This window comes from Chionomys nivalis, chromosome 6, assembly GCF_950005125.1.
Source record: "Chionomys nivalis chromosome 6, mChiNiv1.1, whole genome shotgun sequence".
Taxonomy (NCBI): Eukaryota; Metazoa; Chordata; class Mammalia; order Rodentia; family Cricetidae; genus Chionomys; species Chionomys nivalis.
Window position 1 is genome coordinate 6,002,034 of NC_080091.1, and position 19,484 is coordinate 6,021,517.

General features: G+C 58.9%; 1 protein-coding gene across 1 annotated transcript; it reads right to left on the minus strand.

Moving 5' to 3' along the window:
* Positions 1–2,445: 2,445 nt before the first annotated feature.
* Positions 2,446–18,585, minus strand: LOC130876042 (guanine nucleotide-binding protein subunit alpha-11). The gene is made up of 7 exons (XM_057772461.1): positions 18,196–18,585; positions 8,001–8,185; positions 6,523–6,677; positions 5,780–5,908; positions 4,896–5,025; positions 4,666–4,819; positions 2,446–4,586 (listed from the first exon to the last, which is right to left on the minus strand). Exons 1-7 carry the CDS (start codon positions 18,329–18,331, stop codon positions 4,396–4,398), a joined length of 1,080 nt encoding a protein of 359 aa, XP_057628444.1. The 5' UTR covers positions 18,332–18,585; the 3' UTR covers positions 2,446–4,395.
* Between the last annotated feature and the right edge of the window lie 899 nt (positions 18,586–19,484).

The following is a 19,484-nucleotide window of genomic DNA, read 5'->3' on the forward strand; positions in this document are numbered from 1 at the left end:
CGAGTGCGTCTGTAACTTCAGAGATCAGAAGAAGGCGTTGGGTCCCCTGGAATGGGAGTCACAGGTGTGGGTGCTAGGATTGAACCCCGGTCCTCTCGAAGAGCAGTCAGCGCTCAGGGCCGCTTCCTCCACCTTCGACCGGCCGCGTGACTGGTGCTGAGCAGACGTCCTGTCCTGACGTCCCTCCCTGTGTTCCTGAACCACATCCGGCCATGCAGCTGCACTCGAACTCGGGAAGGTCTTCCTTGGCTGCCGCATGGTTGCAGACGTCGTCTGGCGACATCTGCTGGACGCTTGAGGAATTCCAGGCACCTGTACTGCAAAAGCAAGCACGCTTTCTCCTCCGTGGTCACCGCGTCCAATCTCACCCCCATCCGGTCCCCACCTGGCCCTGGCAGCCATGCCCATGGCCCCCCGCAGCAGTCACCCGGAATCCCACAGGCGGGCAGGCCCGGTGCTCCTCCCTCTGCTCCAGCCACACAGGCCTTCATGCTCCAGCACGCTAAACTCCACACTGTTCTCGGGCCTTTGCAGGGCCACATCTCCCACCCTGGGGCTTTTGCACGCTGCGTCCCCAGCCCCGGGACCTTTGCACAGTCACATCTCCCACCCCAGGGCCTTTGCACGCTGTGTCCCCCCGCCCTGAGGCCTCTACACGCTGCGTCCCCCTCCCTGGGGCCTCTACACGCTGCGTCCCCCTCCCTGGGGCCTCTACACGCTGCGTCCTGACTTCTCTGTGGCTGTGATAAACAGTGTGGCCAAAAGCAATTTATGGGTGAAAGTTTATTTCATTTGACTTATGGTTCCAGAGGGTTCGAGTCCATCATGGTGGGGGTGACAGGACAGCAGGTGGCTAGGGCCAGAAGCTGGCTGGTCACATTCATCACACACTGGGAAAACAGAGCAAGCCCCCCTCACCTCCCAGGCCATACCTTCTAAAGGCCATCCTCTCTCAGACTAGCACTGGCCAGGTACGTGAGCTCACAGGGGCATTTCTCAGTCAGCCACTACAGCCACCTTCCCAGAAAAATCTTTCCTGGGGCCAGCAAGAGAGTTTAGTCCAACAGGGCAGTGGTGGGGCACACTTTTAATCCCAGCACTAGGGAGGCAGAGGCAGGCGGATCTCTGTGAGTTTGAGGCCAGCCTGGTCTACAGAGTGAGTTCCAGGTCAGGCTCCAAAGCTAAAGGGAAACCCTGTTTCAAAAAACAAACAAATAAATGAAAATTTCAGCCAACAAAGGAGATTGCCACTAAACCTGAAGACGTTGGTTCGGTTCCCAGAACCACTTTCACACTGTCCTTTGACCTCCACCAGTGCCCCGTGGCACAGACCTGGGTAGTTTCACGTCAACTTCACACAAGCTGGAGTCATCAGAGGAAAGAACCGCAGTGAAGAAACGGCCTCCGTGAGATCCAGCTGTAGAGAGGGCCCAGCCCGCTGACCCCTAACCCATCTCACACTCCTCCTGGATCCACCACCATCCCAGTGAAAACTGTGTGTGTCACCATTGGAATGGCTCTGCGGGGCACACAGAACCCTGAGGTCGCCTGAGTGGGAGAGGAGCCTGGGACCTTCTGGCACAGTTGGGACTGTGACAGGGCATAGATGCTGCAGCAGGAAACAGCCAAAGGTGCCTGTTAGCCGACTCAGAGCGACCAAGAGCCAGAAGTCATTCTGTACAGACGGCAAGACACACGAGGACAGGAGTGGGAAGGTGGTGCCAGGGCTTGGATGCCAGTGCTGATGAGGACAGAACTTAGTGCAGGGAGATGGGAAGTTGTGGAGGGTGCTGGGGACAGCTGCACGGGAGTAAGGATGAGTTTTATGCCACTCAACACTCTAACTTTGTGTTCCCACGTGCCTGTAGAGGCCACCACTGTCTTCCTTGATCGCTTCCACCTTGGTTTTTGAGACACTCTGAACCGCAGCTCATGGACTGGCTGTCAGCAAGCTCCCAGGATCTGTCTTCCCCAGACGCACCCCACCACGCCCAGCCCAGCATGGCAGGATTGAACTCAGATCCTCCTGTTTGGGTGGCAAGCACCCTACTCACTCAGCCATCTCCCAAAGGCATTTTCTTTTTTCTTAAGAAATGGTGACAGCACACACCTTCAATCCCAGCACTTGGGAGGCAAAGGTATCTCCGTGAGTTCAAGGCCAGCCTGGTCTACCCAGCAAGTTCCAGGACAGCCAGGGCTGTCACACAGGAAACCCTCTCAATTGCTTGCCCAGCATCCTACAGCAGAGACCTGGTGGACCTTCCTCCCTGGCGAGGTCCCGGCAGCGGATCATCAGGTCCCTTCTCTGTTCCTGCTCAGTCTCCATGTAAATGACGCACCTCATGGCGGAGGTAAGACACTGGGTGACACCCACAGGTGCCTTCTGGATGGGCTTGCCCCGCCCCCAGCCCCTACCTTTAACAATAACCCCGAAGGAGCCAGAGCTTAGGAACAAAATTTATTCCGCTTTAAAACAGAATCCAAGAGAAAGATATGAAAAGGTGACTTCTGCGAGACCTTCTGGGTTATGGGGTCAAGGCCCCGATCCGCTGCTGGCACCCTGGCGTCCAGCCCTGGTGGCCAAGGGCCTGCAGGAGCCTGGTGCCGAGCTGGGTGCCCAAGTCTCCCCCAACTCACGAGGAACATGCTTCGCAAAGGACGAGGGTAAACAGTGTTCTGAGTGCTCTCCTAATCGGGGCTGTGCAGTAATATACAAGGGCGCAGCAGCCACTCCCAGCGCGTCAGGGCAGACACAGAGAAGTCAGCATGTCCCCTGCAGTCGGGGTCCCTTGGCAAGGGCCAGGTTGAATGTGGGGAGGCTGGGTCCCCATCCTGACCTGTGTAGCACAGCCCCAAGGCCCTGGCATACTTGGCACACTGAGAAGGGCTAACACTTTGCTGCTTGGGGAGGCCCAGCCCTCACACACCTGTACAGTCCCAAGTCCTCTTCTGCTGTGCAGCGGGTCCCGTTGTGCAGCAGACGCCCTACTCTTTGGGGACCGGGCCCTCCCAAGGGCTATGTGGCCAGGACGACCCTGCCATCCACACAGCCCTGTTGTGGTTGGGATGGCACAAGACTGGGCCCTCAGCTGGAGGCAGGAGGGGAGCCCAGCGTGAGAAGGTGGGGAGTCCACGGGCTGGGGGCCAGGAATGTGGGTGCTTGTCACAGCCACCTGTCCATATCCTGGGGCTCTGCCGGGTCCACTGGTCCCTTGTTACCTTCTGCCTGGAACAGCAATTGTGGACAACTGCCCAGATTGGCGTGTGTCTGCGTGGACACTCTGGGGCCTGGAGTCCAGCATGGCAGGCAGGACAAAGGCATGGCCAGATATCCAAGCCCAGAATGCACGTGCAAAAGTAAAGAAATCGGACAGACAGACATTGTAGTGTATATGAGCAACAGGGGGCCGCCTGTGTCCTCTCTGGTCATGGCCACCACCTCCTGGATGCTGGCCCTTGGGCTTGGGAAGCACCGGGCATGGTGCAGTGACTGGGGCCAGGGACCAAGGCATGGGGCGAGGCCACTGCCCATGTGTGGGGACGGACCTGAGAATATTCGGAAGAGGCCCCTGTGCACCCGCTGTCACGGAGCCACACAGGAGGCACCTCCAGCTGCCCAGCGCCTCCACTGCCCAGCTATACACAGCCCCTTGGGGTCCCCAGGATCTTTGCTGGCCAGGCCATTGGGAAGCAGATCTCAGGGACTCAATGTCCCTGAAGGCTCTGCAGCAGGCCTGGCCCTGTCTGAGGCAGGGGGACACACAGAAGTGACGGCCACTCAGAGCAGGGGACCTGCAGTGTGTCACCCGCCCTGCCAAGACAGAGTGCAGGAGAGAATTTCTCTTTTCTTCAAAAATAAAAACAAAACAAAAAACGGTTAGGCACTTCCCAGGGTGGGCACGGGGGCCGCCCACCCCCACTTCTTGGAGTCTGGGGAGCAGATGGTGCAGGTTGTGAGTATACATGGGATATCAATAACTTAGAAAAGGGAGACTCTGTGGTCCCCAAACCTCCAGCCTTCCTGGAGGACTCGAACTCAGGACCATGGGCTTGGGCTGCAGTGTCCCTGACCTTGATCACCTTGTAGCCGTAGGGGACTCTTTGGGAGGGCCCACTGCTGCTCATCATGTGTTTCTCTCTCTCTCTCTCTCTCTCTCTCTCTCTCTCTCTCTCTCTCTCTCTCTCTCTCTCTCTCTCTCTCTCTTTCCCTAGGGGAAAAAAAAAAACTCAAGCCACAAGGAGTCAAGGCCAGAAAGAGGCTACCCCTGCCCTGGAAGATCGGTGACAGGGACAGGAAGTGAGAGGGAAAAGAGACCCCAGCCCCGGTGCGCCCTGGCCCGTGGTTTGGGTCACGGGATGCGGAGGGAGCTGGCCCTGGTGGTGGCCACACCCTGGTCACACCAGGTTGTACTCCTTCAGGTTCAGCTGCAGGATGGTGTCCTTCACGGCGGCAAACACGAAGCGGATGTTCTCGGTGTCGGTGGCGCAGGTGAAGTGTGAGTAGATGATCTTGTCGCTGTCGGGGTTCAGGTCCACAAACATCTTCAGGATGAACTCACGTGCGGCTTGTGCGTCCCGCTGCGGCCCTGCAGGGAAATGAGCAAGGGCTGAGGTCAGTGGCAGCCAGGCCTTGGGGGGACAGTGGGGACATGGGGCAGTGCTCACCGTCGAACTCGGGGAAGTAGTCAACCAGGTGTGAGTGCAGGATCTTGTCTTCTAGAAGGTCCTTCTTGTTGAGGAAGAGGATGACGGACGAGTTCTGGAACCAGGGGTAAGTGATGATGGTACGGAACAGCGCCTTGCTCTCTTCCATGCGGTTCTGTGGGCCGCACACACGGTGAGCAAGCTACCCGTACCTGGCCCCTCCTGGCCCCCAGGAGTGTCCCCAGTGTCACCTCGTTGTCTGACTCCACCAGGACCTGGTCATACTCGCTCAGGGCCACCAAGAACATGATGGACGTCACGTTCTCGAAGCAATGGATCCACTTCCTGCGTTCTGACCTCTGCCCGCCCACGTCCACCATCCTAAAGGGAGACCACATGACAACTCAGCTCCTGAGTGCTGCCTGCAGCCCACGCCCGTTCCTGAAGGACGACCAGGCAGGCGTCCTTGTAGATGTTCAAGTCCCTTACACGGATGGGGCAGTTTTTACCCAGAACCTGGGTAACTTTTGGACCTGAATCCCCTCTATATGGCTCAGAACCACATAGCCCTCACAAGCTGGGCGGACATCCTTTCCCTGCATTTGTGCTGGTGGCTCTGGCCTAACTCAAGGAGGGTGACAGCCTCTACCCCATGGACTTTACCTGCTGGTGGTATGGGAAACACAGGGCTACCCATCTGGCCACACCTGGCCATGCAGTCCCCATTGGAGTGGCCGTGGCAGTCTAAGATGGACACCTGGCTGCAGGGGCATGTGCCTAGGAGGGGCCGCCACAGGGAAGGAAGGACATGGTGTACTCATGCACTGGGAAGGCCTTAGACGGGAACACATCTCTGCCCTGATGTCATGGCACCGTCGGGGGTTGTACAAAAGGCAGGAGAGGCAGAGATGGCACAACATGCCTGCAGGTCAAGGGAGATGACTGGGCCAACTGCCACCTAACCCATCCTGACCTCGTTGTGAACCCTGCTGACGGTGGCCCTCCTGAGTCTGTGGGTGCACAGGCTCACTGGGGTCCCAGGGAGGGGTCCTGCCAGGCTCTCCAAGCAGGGGCTGCCTCAGGGCCTTCTTATACGCCCGCCAGCCCATACGCCTCACGGCACCCTGGCTGTCACCTGAAGATGATGTTCTCCAGGTCGAACGGGTACTCGATGATGCCCGTGGTGGGCACGCGCACCCGCAGCACATCCTGTTGGGTGGGCAGGTAGCCCACAGTGGCGATGCGGTCCACATCCGTCAAGTAGCTGCAGTGGAGGGGTATGTGCTCAGGAGCTGCTGCGGACAGTGGCACAGATCCCATACCCACAAGAGACAGGGACTTGGTACTGTGTGGCACAAACTGGGGACTGGAGGGGCCAGCGGACATGGGTCTAGGGACACAAGTGTCCCAAACAGAAAATGACCCCAGGACAGATGGAACGGGGCCCACAGCACAGGGGACACCTCATAAAGCTCAACTCAGGGTCAGAGTGGTTGTGGGCTTAGAACAGGCAAGCCAGTCAGGGACAGCCGCTGGTGACACGCACTGCTGACCTGGGAACCCGTGTGACTCTCCTGAGCTGCGACAGCCCCTAAACATGCTCAGTCAGCCAGGGCCGAGCCTCCTCCCAGAGAAGCTATGGGGACTGGGCAGAGGCTGCAAGGAGGGTGGCCTGCTGGACCTGCTGAGAGGCCTGAGCGTGAGGAGGGTCAGTGGGGGTTGGGCCAGCCTTAAACTGTGTGCTCCCACAGATCTGGACGGCGGTGCAGAGAGCTGGCCAACCCTGTGGGCAATGAGGCTACGGACAGGCCACATGAGCCACCCCCATCCTATGGCCCCTGGGGCCTTGCGTTAGCCATGCATGCCAGCCCCACTCACTACTTAGCCGAGTCGGACAGCTGGAACTCCCGCCTGCGATCGTAACACTCCTGGACGCCAGGGTCACTCCACAGTGTCTTGATGGCATTCACGTACTGGTGCTCGAAGGTGGTGACTTTCTCTACATCCACCTCCCGGATCAGGAGTGCATTGGCCTGACGGAGGGAGGGCAGGCCATGAACTCTGGGGGGCCCTGGCCAAGCAGGGAGCCTGCAGAGTTGGCAGAGCAGTTAGGGGAGCTGCAGCTAGGGTTCACAAGGCTTAGGCCTCCTGGAGGCAACAGACCCAGCAAACCCAGCAGCAACCGGGGCAAGCGCCTCATAACCCGTGTTTCCTGGCCATGCCAACTAAGCTGTGATCCACTGTGTGGGTGGAGGCAAGGACTGGGGGAGTCGAGGGTGAATCTGCGTTTCCCTTTCTGCAGGTCTTTGTTTTCTGAAACAAGGTCACGTGATCCAGGCTGACCTTGAACTCATCCTGGCACTCTAGAATGGCAGATGAGTATACCCTGAACCTGCTCCTGGGAAGTCCAGAAAGGGAACTTCAGACTGGGGCTGCACCCTTCTTTGTGAGCTACTAAGAGGTGGCCCCTTCCACAGCCCCAGGCCAAAGGAGCCAGTGAATCACACAACACCAGCACCCAAGGGCCTGACTGTGTGTGAATCATACTCTTCCCAAGCTGGCTCTACACTGCTCACATAGCACCTACCAGGCTGCCTGGGCCTCACTCAATCCTGGGGGGGAAGCATCTGCCCATCTGCCTGTCCTTAAGTGGGAGGAATCCCAAACCATGACAGTGACTGCCCTGACCTTCGGGTAGGGTAGGAAGCTTCCAGAACCTGCCCCCATTGCCTTGTTTGTGGAAAGAGCCAGAAAGGAGAGCTCACCCACAGCACTGGGCTACGGTGCCCTCCCTGCCCTAGAGAGCCTGGACAACCATCGTCAAGAGGCTGTAGAGACACCGGCATCAGGCAGGCTGAGACCCAAGGTGCCCCCACATATCCAGAGCCACAGGACCCTAACTAGACGCCAGGGGCTCTGCAGGTCCCCATGATCTGACTCGAGGTTCTTCCGACAATACCTGGCAAAGGGCAGAGGCAGAGGGATGGCAAGCTGCAGACCGACTGAACTACTAAGGAAGACCTTGTTTCTAAAGCACCAGGGTTGGGGGCCTGGCTCAGTGTAACTTCAGACCCAACAGGCTCCACCCAATTTCAAGACAAAATAAGCCGGGCGGTGGCTCACACTTTCTGGTACTCAGGAGGCAAACAGGTGGATCTCTGAGTTTGTGGCCAGTCTGGTCTACAGAGTAAGTTCCAGGACAGCCAGGGATACAGAGAAACCCTGAATGGGGGGGGGGGGGGAGTCCAGAGGGCATCGGTGGCCAGGTAGTCAGGTAGGTGGGATGACAGCCTGACCAGCCCCCATTTCCTAGGCCCTGCCCCTCCAGGCCCCGCCCCTCCAGGCCCCGCCCTCACCTTGTTCTGCTCGTACTTGTAGAGGATCTTGAGCGTCTCCATGGCGCGCACCATGGCCTGCATGGCGGTGAAGATGTTCTGGTACACCAGTTTGGTGAAGCCACGCTTGTCCTCCTCCGAGTAGCCGGCCCCGTGAATGATACGCATCTGCTTGATGAAGGTGCTCTTCCCGCTCTCCCCAGTGCCTGCAGATGGCATTCCTCACTGCATGCTCGCGAGTTCCAAGCCCCGCCCACTTGCCCTCCAGATGTTCTCCCAATCCCAAGGGGTCATGCTCCCACCTGAGAGCACCAGGCACTCCCTCAGGAGCACAGGGTGCCTGTTCACCAGCTGCTCATGCCCGGGCCCTTCCATGGCCTAAGACCCAGCGGCACCTGGGGCCTCACCACCAGCCCCCACCAGCCCCCACCAGCCCCCACCAGCCCCCCCCGAGGTCAGGGTTAATCCCCACTGACCCCCTGCAGCCAACGAGCAAGGCTCACACATGGTCAGCACCGGGGGTGCTCACTTGGTCACCACAACCCTGCTTTCAGCATGGACCCCACCCATACCTCCTACACCTGAAGGTGTGCTGGACGCTTGGCCCCTGCAGGAAACGCCCAGGGCTGGCCTCAAGAAGGCTGCTGGCCTCAGGCAGAGGCCCTGGGGACAGCTGCTGTGCAGCTGCAGAGTGGGCAGTGGCTCCCTGCCCGCTGCTCTGAAGCTGTTCTCTCTAGACCGCATATGCTGGTCCCAAATGTTAGGGACTTGTGCTGCAGCTGTCCCAGCCCTCTGGTAGGGGTGTCTGCAGACATGATCGCTCCTCAGATGCTTCATCTAGAGCTCAACCCCCCAAAATCAACAACACCCTCTCCAGGCCAGCCAGGGCCGCACTGTGTGAAGGACAGGATATTATCAACTCTTTGGCATGTATGGTGTACGTGTATGTTTACACACTCACACCTGTATGCACAGCTGCGCCAGCACACGTATGAGCGTGCATGCAAAGGTCATGGCAGACACATGCATTAGGTCCTGGATGGGAAGGAAGCTAAAGGGAAAGATAACAGGAGGCAGAGAGCTGTGCTGGTACAATGAAGCTGTGTCAGCACGAGGACCAACACCGGGTACCCAAACCCACGAGACGCCTGGAGGTGAGGGTGTTCCATCCACCTGTAACCTCAGTGCTTGGAGTGCAGGTGTCCCTGGTAAACTAGCCTGAGCTCAAGTGGGGCTGGCTCGGTGAAGTACAGGAGTGATGGAGGAAGACACTTGGCACTACCCTCTGGCCTCCACATTCATATGCACACGTGCGCCTGTGGGGACACATATGCAGTGAAGCTCACACCCATGCCAAGTAAATTAGAGGTGTAAAATAGGCATAGGGCTGTGGCTCACAGAGCTCCCATAGAACCTCCCAGTGAGGGGCTGGGGGCGTGGTCATGGTGGAGCCGCGCCTAGAATCCCCCAGTGAGGGGCTGGTGTTGGAGTGGGCCTGTGTGAGGTCCTGAGCTTCACCCCAACACTAAATACATACAAAAAACTACTGTGAACCCACAGCCCAATGGTTCTCAACCTGTGGGCCACGACCCTTTTAAGGGTCAAACGGCCCTTTTACAGGGGTCACCTAAGACGAACAGAAAACACAGATATTTACATTATGATCAATGACAGTAGCAAAATTATGAAATAGCAACAAAGTAATCTTCTGATTGGGGTCCTCACAGCATGAGGACTGTGTTTAAAGGGTCACGGCATCAGGAAGGCCTCAGGAAGGTACATCAGCAGCTGTGTGAGAGCTCTCACCCAGGCAGGAACAGTGCAGGGCAAATGGCTCAGTGGAAAGGCCCTGCCCCGCCCACAGCGAATGATGGACATGACGGGAGAAAGACACTCACATCCAGGGCACAGATGCTGTCGAGTACACTGGGTTTAATCAAAGGATCACAAGAGCATATCAGGGACTTGGGAGGTGGTGGCGCACACCTTTAAGTCCAGCGGTCAGGAGGCAGAGACAGAAGGTCTCTGAGTTCCAGGCCAGTCTGGACAGCATCACGACCTCAGCTGGCACCGGTCCCTCTAGAGCTCTCCAGGAACACAGTGAATGCCCACTTGTTCATGCATTCCCTGCAGAGACTCCCAGGCTGTCACACATGCGCACACACACGCACACGGATATGTGGACTCCTGCTTTTGGGCAGGGAAAACTGCAGCGCAGCCCAGGCTGGCTGCATGAAGTCCCTACCACAAACTGAGCCAGTGACAGTCTTCAACAGAGGGAAAGCAAGGGGGCAAGCTGCGAGGGACCATGTGGAAGACAGAGTATTCCCACGACATGGAACCCCTTAGACTCTGTCCCTTCTGGAGTTGCAGATTCTAAACATTAAGTCCCAAGGCTTGGCTGGGTGGTGGCGCACGCCTTTAATCCCAGCACTTGGGAGGCAGAGGCAGGAGGATCTCTGTCAGTTCGAGGCCAGCCTGGTCTACAGTGTGAGTTTCAGGATAGCCAGGGCTACACAGAGAAACCCTGTCTTGAAATCCACCCCCCCAAAAAAGCAAAAAACCCAAGGCTCAACAGACAACTTGCTGTTCTTGTGGAGGACCTGAGTTGGGTTTCCAACACCCACCACACTCAGCTCTACCCCCAGCTCTTGGGATCTGTCTCCCTCTTGTGTCCACCACAGGTACTGCACACATGTGAAAAAATTACAACTTTTTCTGCTCTTAGGACTCAGGCCCACAGAAACACAGGGGTGTCCCATCGCCTTCATCACTGTGCCCTTGCCAGCAACCAGCAGGTCCCAGTGTCCTGCCCTGGGCCCACTGAGCTTGGCCTAACACATTGCCCAAGGAGGCCACATGCAAGCAGGCAGCTGCCAAAAGATGACAAGCCACCATACTGGGTGGAAAAGGGCCACTGTAATGATGGGCCCAGACAAAAGAGGGCCACCACAAAAACCCAAGTCCAGCAGGAACTCAGGCTGCTGGGCAGCAAGCTAAGCCTGGCTGGGTCCAAGCTTCAGCCCACCCTGTGGACTTGGCTACAAAGTAACAGCATGTGCCAGGGTCAAGGGCGCAGCTGGGGCCAGTACCCGGGCAGAGCCACTCAGCTGTGTGGCTTCACTAGTGGCAATGTCTCTGGGAGCCAGCTTCACCACTGTCATGTTCTGTCACCCCACATCCAAGAGCGGGGTACAGGCTCAGGATCCCCCATGCAGCAGACCCAAGTCATACTTGGGACCACACACAACAGCCAGTGTCCATGGTCATGGACAGGGGGTGGCATTAAGGAGTCCTGGGAGTGGTACCCCTCCCCCTAGCTCAGAGTCAGCTCCCATGCCTTCCTGCCCAGGGCAGAGTCAGGTTCACCTGAGGACTAGCAGCAGGTGTGAGACCTGGACAAACAGATCACAAAGCAAGGGCAGAGGAATGCCCGGTTGGTGCCTTTCCCTGGGGAAGCTGTATGTGGTGTCAGTGAGAGTTCTGACACCGCTCATCTCTGCTTCCAACCTCTGAGCCCACAGACAACAGCACTTTTTACACACGTCCAGAAAACACCAGGATAAAGCCATTGAATTCATACAGCCTGTGGTCCTCAGCCGGCTCGTGCTGGGGTGGTTTGATACTGGGGGTCCCCAGGCATCCTGCTGCCCTTGTTGACACCAGGTCTGCTGTATCCATCTGAAGACTAAGGTACCCACAGAGCAGGACACAGACTGCAGCTGGCAGACCACACAGCGTGCACCCAGCAGAGCTCAGAAAGACTGGCCACAGCCAGACCTGTTCAAACAGGCCACTCAGACCTCCCCAGTGGGAAGAGAAGAGATGGAGGGACTGAGCCTCTACCGTGGGAGAGGCAGGAAAAGGGAGAATATGCTGTAAGGCAGGGACAGACAGATAAAGGATGAAGGGATGGATGGGTGGAAGGGTGGAAGAATGGGGTTGGAGCATGCAGACACTGGCTGTGGTACCCATCCCCTGGCACACTGTTCACATATGTTCACAGTCTCAGCATCAGAGTCAGCTCACAGAGGCTGCCAGCTGGGTGTTGGCGCCAAAGACTGAGGTGGGAAGAGGAGGCAGGAATGCCCCTCACATCCTGGGTGATGCTGGAACATGCGGAGCCACATGTTTTTCATCTCTCCATGGAGGCCCTCAGTTACCCAGTGAGTCAACCTGGAGTCAGGTGAGGAAGTGCAGCCCCATGCAAGCTACAGCAGCACCCACAGGCTCAGGTCCCGCCCACAGGCTCAGCAGGGACCTATCACTGAGACCTACTTGAGGGAACTGAGTCACAGAACAGTTAAGTGGCCTGATGTCACACGGTCCCTGCATGACAGGCCCGAACACAGCTGCATGTTGTGGCTTTAAGGCTTGGTTCCTGTCCTGTCTCATGACAGTGCCCTGGGTAGTGAAAATCACAGCTGGAAGGGTGACGCCTGCCACCAATAGTTGCGGGCCACATGCACCAGTCTCTGAACTCGCTGCTGGGATCTTATCTCTGGGCTGGTGGCAAAGTCTCCCATGGGCCCCAGTGTGTGGGCACCGATGGCCTCAAAGGGTCATAGGCCACACCAGTGGCCGATAGTGAAGGCTCAGGTTCTCTACTGCACAGCAGCCCAGACTGAGCACCCCCACAACCTACAGGCACCACTCTTGGGCATACCCCCTGCCCTGGGGCTCCACACGTCCCCAGGCACTAGTACCAGGTCCGGCGACCACAGTGGACACTTGCTGACAGCAGCTGTCTTCACCACACGGTGGAAGGCTTTCCTCATTTGGTTTCCTTTCCTCAGACAGGGTCTCACTATGTAGCCCAGGCTGGCCTAGAACTCACAGATCTGCCGGCAATGGCCTCTTTAGTGGCTGGATCAAAGGCATGCCTCGCACCCAGGGAGTCTAAAGGTATGGCCTCCCAGCTTTACACCTCTGGAGGGAATGCATGGAACAGCAAACCTGCACTGTGCGCTGGGAGCGTGAAACCAGCCTGGGCTACAGAATGGTCAGGGCTGTGGCTACAGCTGAGTGGTGGAGTACCTATTGGGCACACGTGAGGCCCCAGGTCCTGTCCCCAGCACCCACAAACCAAGCTCACCAGCATTTGTTCCTCCTAGGTGGAAGCAGGAAGAACAGAGATTCAAGGTCACTGCCAGCTACTCAGTGAGCGTGAGGAGAGCCTGGGCTCTGAGACAGAAAGTCAGACCCTATTCACGTGGGCTAGGCACAAAGAATGCACAGGCAGGGCTGGGTCCCCAGCCCCTCCAGGGCTTCCCTGCAAATACCTCATGATGCCCATCAGCCTCCTGTCTCCAAACAGGGCCAAGCCAGTGACCCTGTGTCCACCACATGGCCCTTCAGGACACCCTGTGGGCTCAAACTTCAGTACTCTGGCAAAGGGGCAGAGTTGACTGCCCAGCTCGCCAGCTGTCACATCCTCATGTGACAACGTTATTTGAGGGGAGGGGACACACCAGGAAGTCCAGACCCTGCCCCTGTCCCTGGCAGCCACAGCGACACTGGAACGGCCTGTGCTCAGAGCTGTCAACTGTGGACAGGTCCAAGGCAGGGGCCCACCGCTGACCGTGTGGAGCCTCTGAGGATGGCCATGATGCAACAGCACGGTGTTCCCCAGAGTGACCACATCCTGTCACACAGCCACCCTCAGACCTTGTGGTGACCCAGAAGCCGGGGTGCTCAGTCCCCTGCAGAGGTGGGTATGGGGCCAGCAGTGCACCAGCCTGGGTGTGCAGAATGCAGACAAAACCTACACCTAGCAGCTTGGCTCTCTGAGCACCGCAGATCCTGGGGACACTGCTGTGGGCGTACCTGGGTCCCCAGGCAGTCGCTAAGGACACACAACTGTGCAGGGGACACGGCAGTAAGTGCCACGCTGCCTCATACTGAATCCCACAGCACTTCCTACCACGCAGGGACAATGCTCCCACTTGATAGATGAGGAAACTGAGGCCAGGATACCCAAAGAAAACTCGTGGTCTCAACCCAAGGCACACCCCCACATGGGGCAGCTTGAAGGACCAGAGGGGGGACTGCCCAGGGTGTCTCCTGTGCACCCTGAATAGCTGGTTCCAATGACCAAGGGGTCCACTCCATAGGAACAGCAAAGCCCACGGGTGTGGGTGTCATGTACGAAGCAGAGGACACAGCATGGAAACAGTGGTAACCTGGACAGCGTGCTGCTCCTGGACCCCATCCCAGAGGCACGTTGAAGACATGTGTGGCCGTCACACTGGGGAGCTCCGGGCACAGTGGGTGGAAGCAGGAATTGCTATCCAGTGCCCTGCAGGGACTGGGGTGCCCCACAGGGAACAGTCAGGTACAGTGACCCTGCCACCCAAGTTGGGGAGATCGTCTCTAATAGAGGAACCAAGGAAACAGGGAAAAAGTCCGAACAATGACAAACAGCTGTGATCAGCAGTAGCTGGATGCGGTGCCCCTCAGCTCCCAACCCGCCTAGCCCCAGGGAAACTGAGGCACAGACCTGCACACACGGCTACACAGTGAACAGTGAAGCCCACCCTGCACACACTAGACCTTCTCCATGCTAGACCACTGCCTGGGGTCCAGAGAGATTGCAGTCCAGCTCCTGTAGACACCTCAACTCTGCTCTGAGCCTTGGTGACTGTGGGAGGCAGCTATACCTGAACCCAGAAGTCTCCAGCAGAGCAGCACACATCCCCAGCCTGCTGTCCCTACAATGTCCTCCTGGGGACATAAAGAATCTCTGAAGACACCAGTCAGCGGGTGACAGAGTGAACAACTGGTCCAAGGGCTGAGCTACCTCGTTCTGCATTCACCATGCTCCCGGGGCCACAGCCTGTCCCCAGCAGGGCCATCAGTGCTGTGGTCCTAGCTGGAGCAGGTGGCCTGAGTAGAGAGGCAAGCTGTGCTTCCCACAGGCAGCGGGCCGCAGCGCAGGCTGCTGCAGACGTCTTAGGGAACTGTTGGCACAGGGCTGAGGGGGCCACCACTGCCCTGGTCACCTCTGACTCAGGATAGGTCTCATCACAAAGTGGGGACACCTTAGAGATACAACCTGTCCCCTCTTCTGGAGACAGGGTCTCATGCAGCTCGGGCTAGTCTCAAACTCCCTATGTAACCTAAGAGGACCCTGAACTCCTGATGTGTCCTCACCTCCCAGGCCTGTGCCCCAACATCTGCTCTGTGTGGTGCAGGGGATGGAGTGTGTCTTGTGTGTCTTGCTGGGAATAAGTTCAAGGACCCCAGGGGGAGGGGCGGCACATCCTGGCCTCCTGAGGAGTGGCCTGAAGCCACCAGGATCTTGGGACAGAAGCAGCAAGTAGGGAGCCAGCTGAGGCCTCCTTCCCAGGGCGAGAGGCCAGCCCAGCCCTTGGGCCACCCCCGCCGGATCCCTGGCCTTTGGCCGCCCAGCCCGCGGCTCAGGACAGGAAGCTGGGAGCCAACCGCCTGCTTTATTTAGAAAGCTGGGCCCAGCCCTGCCCAGCCTCAGGGACAGGGATTTCCAAGCGAGACCTCTGGGTGGCTGGCTCCCCAGTGGCAAGACTGCTCTGTCCCAGCCTGGAGTCACACAGGGAGGCAGAGGCCCCAAGGCTCAGCAGTCTGAGGACCATGGGGACCTCAGAACAGTGGTGACATGAGTGGAAATGGATGCCTTGCTTGCTAGAAGGGCCTCTCCGGTTAGTCCCGTGTGCATCACTGGTCACCACAAGAACCACCTGGAGTGCCACAGGAAAAGCCGGGAGTGTGGCACCCGGCAATGGGAGGCGTGCACAGTCAGCCCTGTGTGGCTTCACTTCTGAGAACTTGCTCTGGTCACCAGTCAGTTTTGCAAGTTGTTATTTTACACCAGACACCACCATGTGTGACTGAGCAGGGGTTCTAGCCCGGGACACTGAGTGATATACAGGGGTGCGTCTCACTACTCTGCAGCACCCAGGATGCCCACCGCAAGGACAAGACGGGACACGGGGCTGAACCTTTCTGCCTGGCTGAACAATCTCCCCAGGCCACATGTGAGCCGGCAGGGTGTGACAGGACACACCAGCGAACAAACCATTCCCAGACCATTCCCCACAGGTGCACGGGCAGTGTGAGGGCGGCGGCTTCAAGCCTGGGGGATAAGGCCAGAATCCAGTACAGAGGTGGGGATCCTGCCTGCTCTGGAGCCACAGGTCCCCCTGCAGACAGCCGTTGTGGGATGAGGGACAGTGTCATGAGCGCGATGCGTGCAGGAGAGTAGAGCAGGTTCCAAGGCAGACTCCCCGCCCTGCTCACAGAAACCCCTCCAATGGCTGGGACCAAAGGCTGTTAGGATGGTCACTTTTCTGAGCTCCCAGAGCCAAGGTCAAGGCCACCTCCTCTGGGAAGCCCTCCCAGCAAGGTACTGAGCAATGCCAAATGCTCATGCGTGTCCTACTCAAGAACACTGTCCCTCTTCTACTCCGTCTCTGTGCAGCAGCCCCCAGAAGCTTCTGTGGAAAGGGTGTGAGGGCACAGGGGACACCAAGAACAAGTTTGTAGGATGGAGGGGTTGTACCACGTGCAGGTCAACGTGGAGCCCCTCAGCTGCCGGCCAGTTTGGCCAGGCCAGAGCACAGGAGCAGGGAGCACCCCTGAATCTGAGGGGACTTCAAGGCCAGCGCTGGGGAAAGGACAGAGCTGGGATGACACACCACTGGGCTCGGTCACCTGATGTCATCCTTATGAAGCAGCTTACTGTCCCCAAGAGAAAGTTGACCCTCTGCAGAGGTTAGCTAGAGCCACACTATAACCCCCAAATGGCTACCACGGAGCCACTGTTGTTCGCCCTGGGCCTGTCCTCTCCTTACCCCTCCCTTCCTGGAAGGCAGCTTTGAGGGAATTCCAACATGCTGGGGGAAGTAACTGAGGCTCCTCTACCCTAGAGCACACAGGCCACAGCAACAGGAGACAGTGCCCCTACCTGTCGCCTCCCATGTAAGAATGCCAGTCCCATTGCTCCCACCCTCCTAGTCTAAGGCTCCAGACAGTCCCTTCCTCAGGTTCTCCAAGGCCACCTCTTGCCCTGGGCCTCAGTTCCTAGACTGAGGCTTGGCTCACCAAGGAGCTGGGAGGGGTGGTGGGGCTCCCCAGTCTGTCTGTTTTGTAAACCTTCATAGGGCCCAGGCCACCTTGCCCTCATTTGGGGCTCTTATTTGGGGTAACAACAAGGGGACAGCTGGACCTGGGCTCCCTGGCTCCCAGCAACAGGTGGGCCTCGAAGAGTGAGCAGTGTCCCAGTGAGCAGGAGACACTCACTGAGCTTCTCTGGGGTGGACGGCGTGAGGAGAGGACAAGACTGGACCCTAGAGGGACCGGCAGGGAGGCTGCAAGGCTGACTGTTGGGACAACCCACCAGGTTCGGGTGAACAGAAGCCCAAAGGAGAGCCACCCACTCTCCTGCACCCAGCTCCAATGTGGAGGAATTCAGAGATCTACAGAACAGGGAGGGAGGCAGGGGAGTAGCCATGAAAAGAACCAGCCTAGAGCAAAGCAGGACTTTTGGGTGTCTAGTCCTTGGAGGCAGAGAAGAGGGTGCAACCAAGTGGGAACTATCCTGGGGAATCTGGAAGCCCAAGGGGTGTCATGAGGGCAGGGCAGCCTACAGCGTTCACCCTGAGGATATGTGGGGAGAGGGGAGAGCAGACCGGTGCAGCAGGGCCAGAGGCCAGCCAGCGCCTTGCAAAAATTCTCAGGAGAGAGAGAAAGCAAGTCCCCAAGTGTGCTGAGGACCGACGTGGCCAGGAGATGCAGAAACCTGCCTCCTCGGATATCAGAGGCAGGAGGCTGACCCCGAAGGAATCTAAAGTCTGAGCAACAGGCAGGCTGGCCACAAAGGGTCGCAGAGGCTGAGCCCCGGGGACGGCACGGCGGAGACTGGCCACCGCAGGCCCAGGCCACCTGCACAGCACAGGGTGCAGCAATCCCGGAAGGGCTGACCGCTGCGGGGCAGCGCTGACCAGTTGCTCCGGGGACACCCGGGGTGGCCCGGCCGGCCTTGGGCAGCGGGCCGGGGTCGACGGGGGGGAGGGTGGTCGCGTGGGGCTGTCACCTAGCGCTGCTGGCGCTGCAGGGTCGCCCGAAACTGAGACCCCGGCGGGCGCCCTGCGCGCGCGGGGACCCCCGGCAGGGCCCGGATGCCCCGGTCGCCCACCCGGCCCCCGTGACAGAGGTCCCACGGCACGGGGACGCGGCTCACCGAGCAGCAGCAGCTTGAGCTCGCGCCGGGCATCGCGCTTGTCCCGCCGCAGTTGCTTCTCGATCTCCGCGTTGATGCGCTTCGACTCCTTCACCTCGTCGCTCAGGCAACACGCCATCATGGACTCCAGAGTCATCGTCGCGGTCCCCCGGCCGCCGCCGGCCCGGCCCTGCCTCGTCCCGGTCCCTCAAGGCCCGGCCCGGCCCCAGAGGTGCGTCCGCCGTCCGCGCCGCGCAGCGCAGCCGCCACCGCCGCCACCCGCAGCCGCCGCCACCGAGCGCCGGCGCCCGACGACCTGAAGGCTGCCACGGGCCCCGCGACGGGCAGGCGGCGCGGCCAATGGGAGGGGCCGCACGGCTGCGCGCGCGCCGCAGGGACGGGGCTGGAGAACCGGCCGGGGGCGGGGCCTCGCCGCTCGGGGGCGGGGTCTGGACGGTGCGGCGCAGGCGCGCGTGCGGGTGCGCCGACGTGGGAAGGAGCGGAGCACTCGGCCGCTGGGCGCGAGCGCCGAGGATTGTGGGAATGGGGAAGACTGGCCAGCCCGAGCTCGGTTCCTCTCGGGAAGGGGCTTTACGAGGATCCTCTAGAAAGGCCCTGCTCGGCCTCACTCGGCTGCGCTCGGCTGCGCTCGGCTCCTCTCGGCTCGGGGAGGTGCGGCTCGGCCGTGCTCGGCTCCTGTCCCGAGCGCGGGGCCGGGAACAGAGATCGAAGTTCGAAACCGGCTTGAGCGCCCGCCGCGGCCATCGCTGCCTGAGGATGTGCGGAAATGCTCCGGCCTGGCTCGCCTGCCCACTCTTTTTTTTTTTTTTTTTTTTTTTTTTTGGTTTTTCGAGACAGGGTTTCTCTGTGGCTTTGGAGCCTGTCCTGGAACTAGCTCTTGTAGACCAGGCTGGTCTCGAACTCACAGAGATCCGCCTGCCTCTGCCTCCCGAGTGCTGGGATTAAAGGCGTGCGCCACCATCGCCCGGCTTCGCCTGCCCACTCTTAAGCAGGCCTACTGTGTGCGGGTCAGAAATGCATACCCGGATGGGCGGTGGTGGCGCACAATTTTAATCCCAGCACTCGGGAGGCGGAGGCAGGAGGATCTCTGTGAGTTCAAGGCCAGCCTGGTCTAAACTAGCTAGTTCCGGAACAGGCTTCAAAGGTACAGAGAAACCCTGCCTCGAAAAAAACAAAAACAGCCGGGTGGTGGTGGCGCACGCCTTTAATCCCAGCACTCGGGAGGCAGAGGCAGGCGGATCTCTGTGAGTTCGAGACCAGCCTGGTCAAAGAAAAAAACAAAAACAAAC

Bases quoted from the DNA above. Each gene is read 5' to 3' on its own strand.
- LOC130876042 (XM_057772461.1), bottom strand. From the start codon at position 18,331: ATGACTCTGGAGTCCATGATGGCGTGTTGCCTGAGCGACGAGGTGAAG. The intron at 4,820-4,895 runs GTGACACTGGGG...TGCGGCCCACAG, and splicing joins TGGTGGAGTCAGACAACGAG to AACCGCATGGAAGAGAGCAA. The intron at 4,587-4,665 runs GTGAGCACTGCC...ATTTCCCTGCAG, and splicing joins CTACTTCCCCGAGTTCGACG to GGCCGCAGCGGGACGCACAA.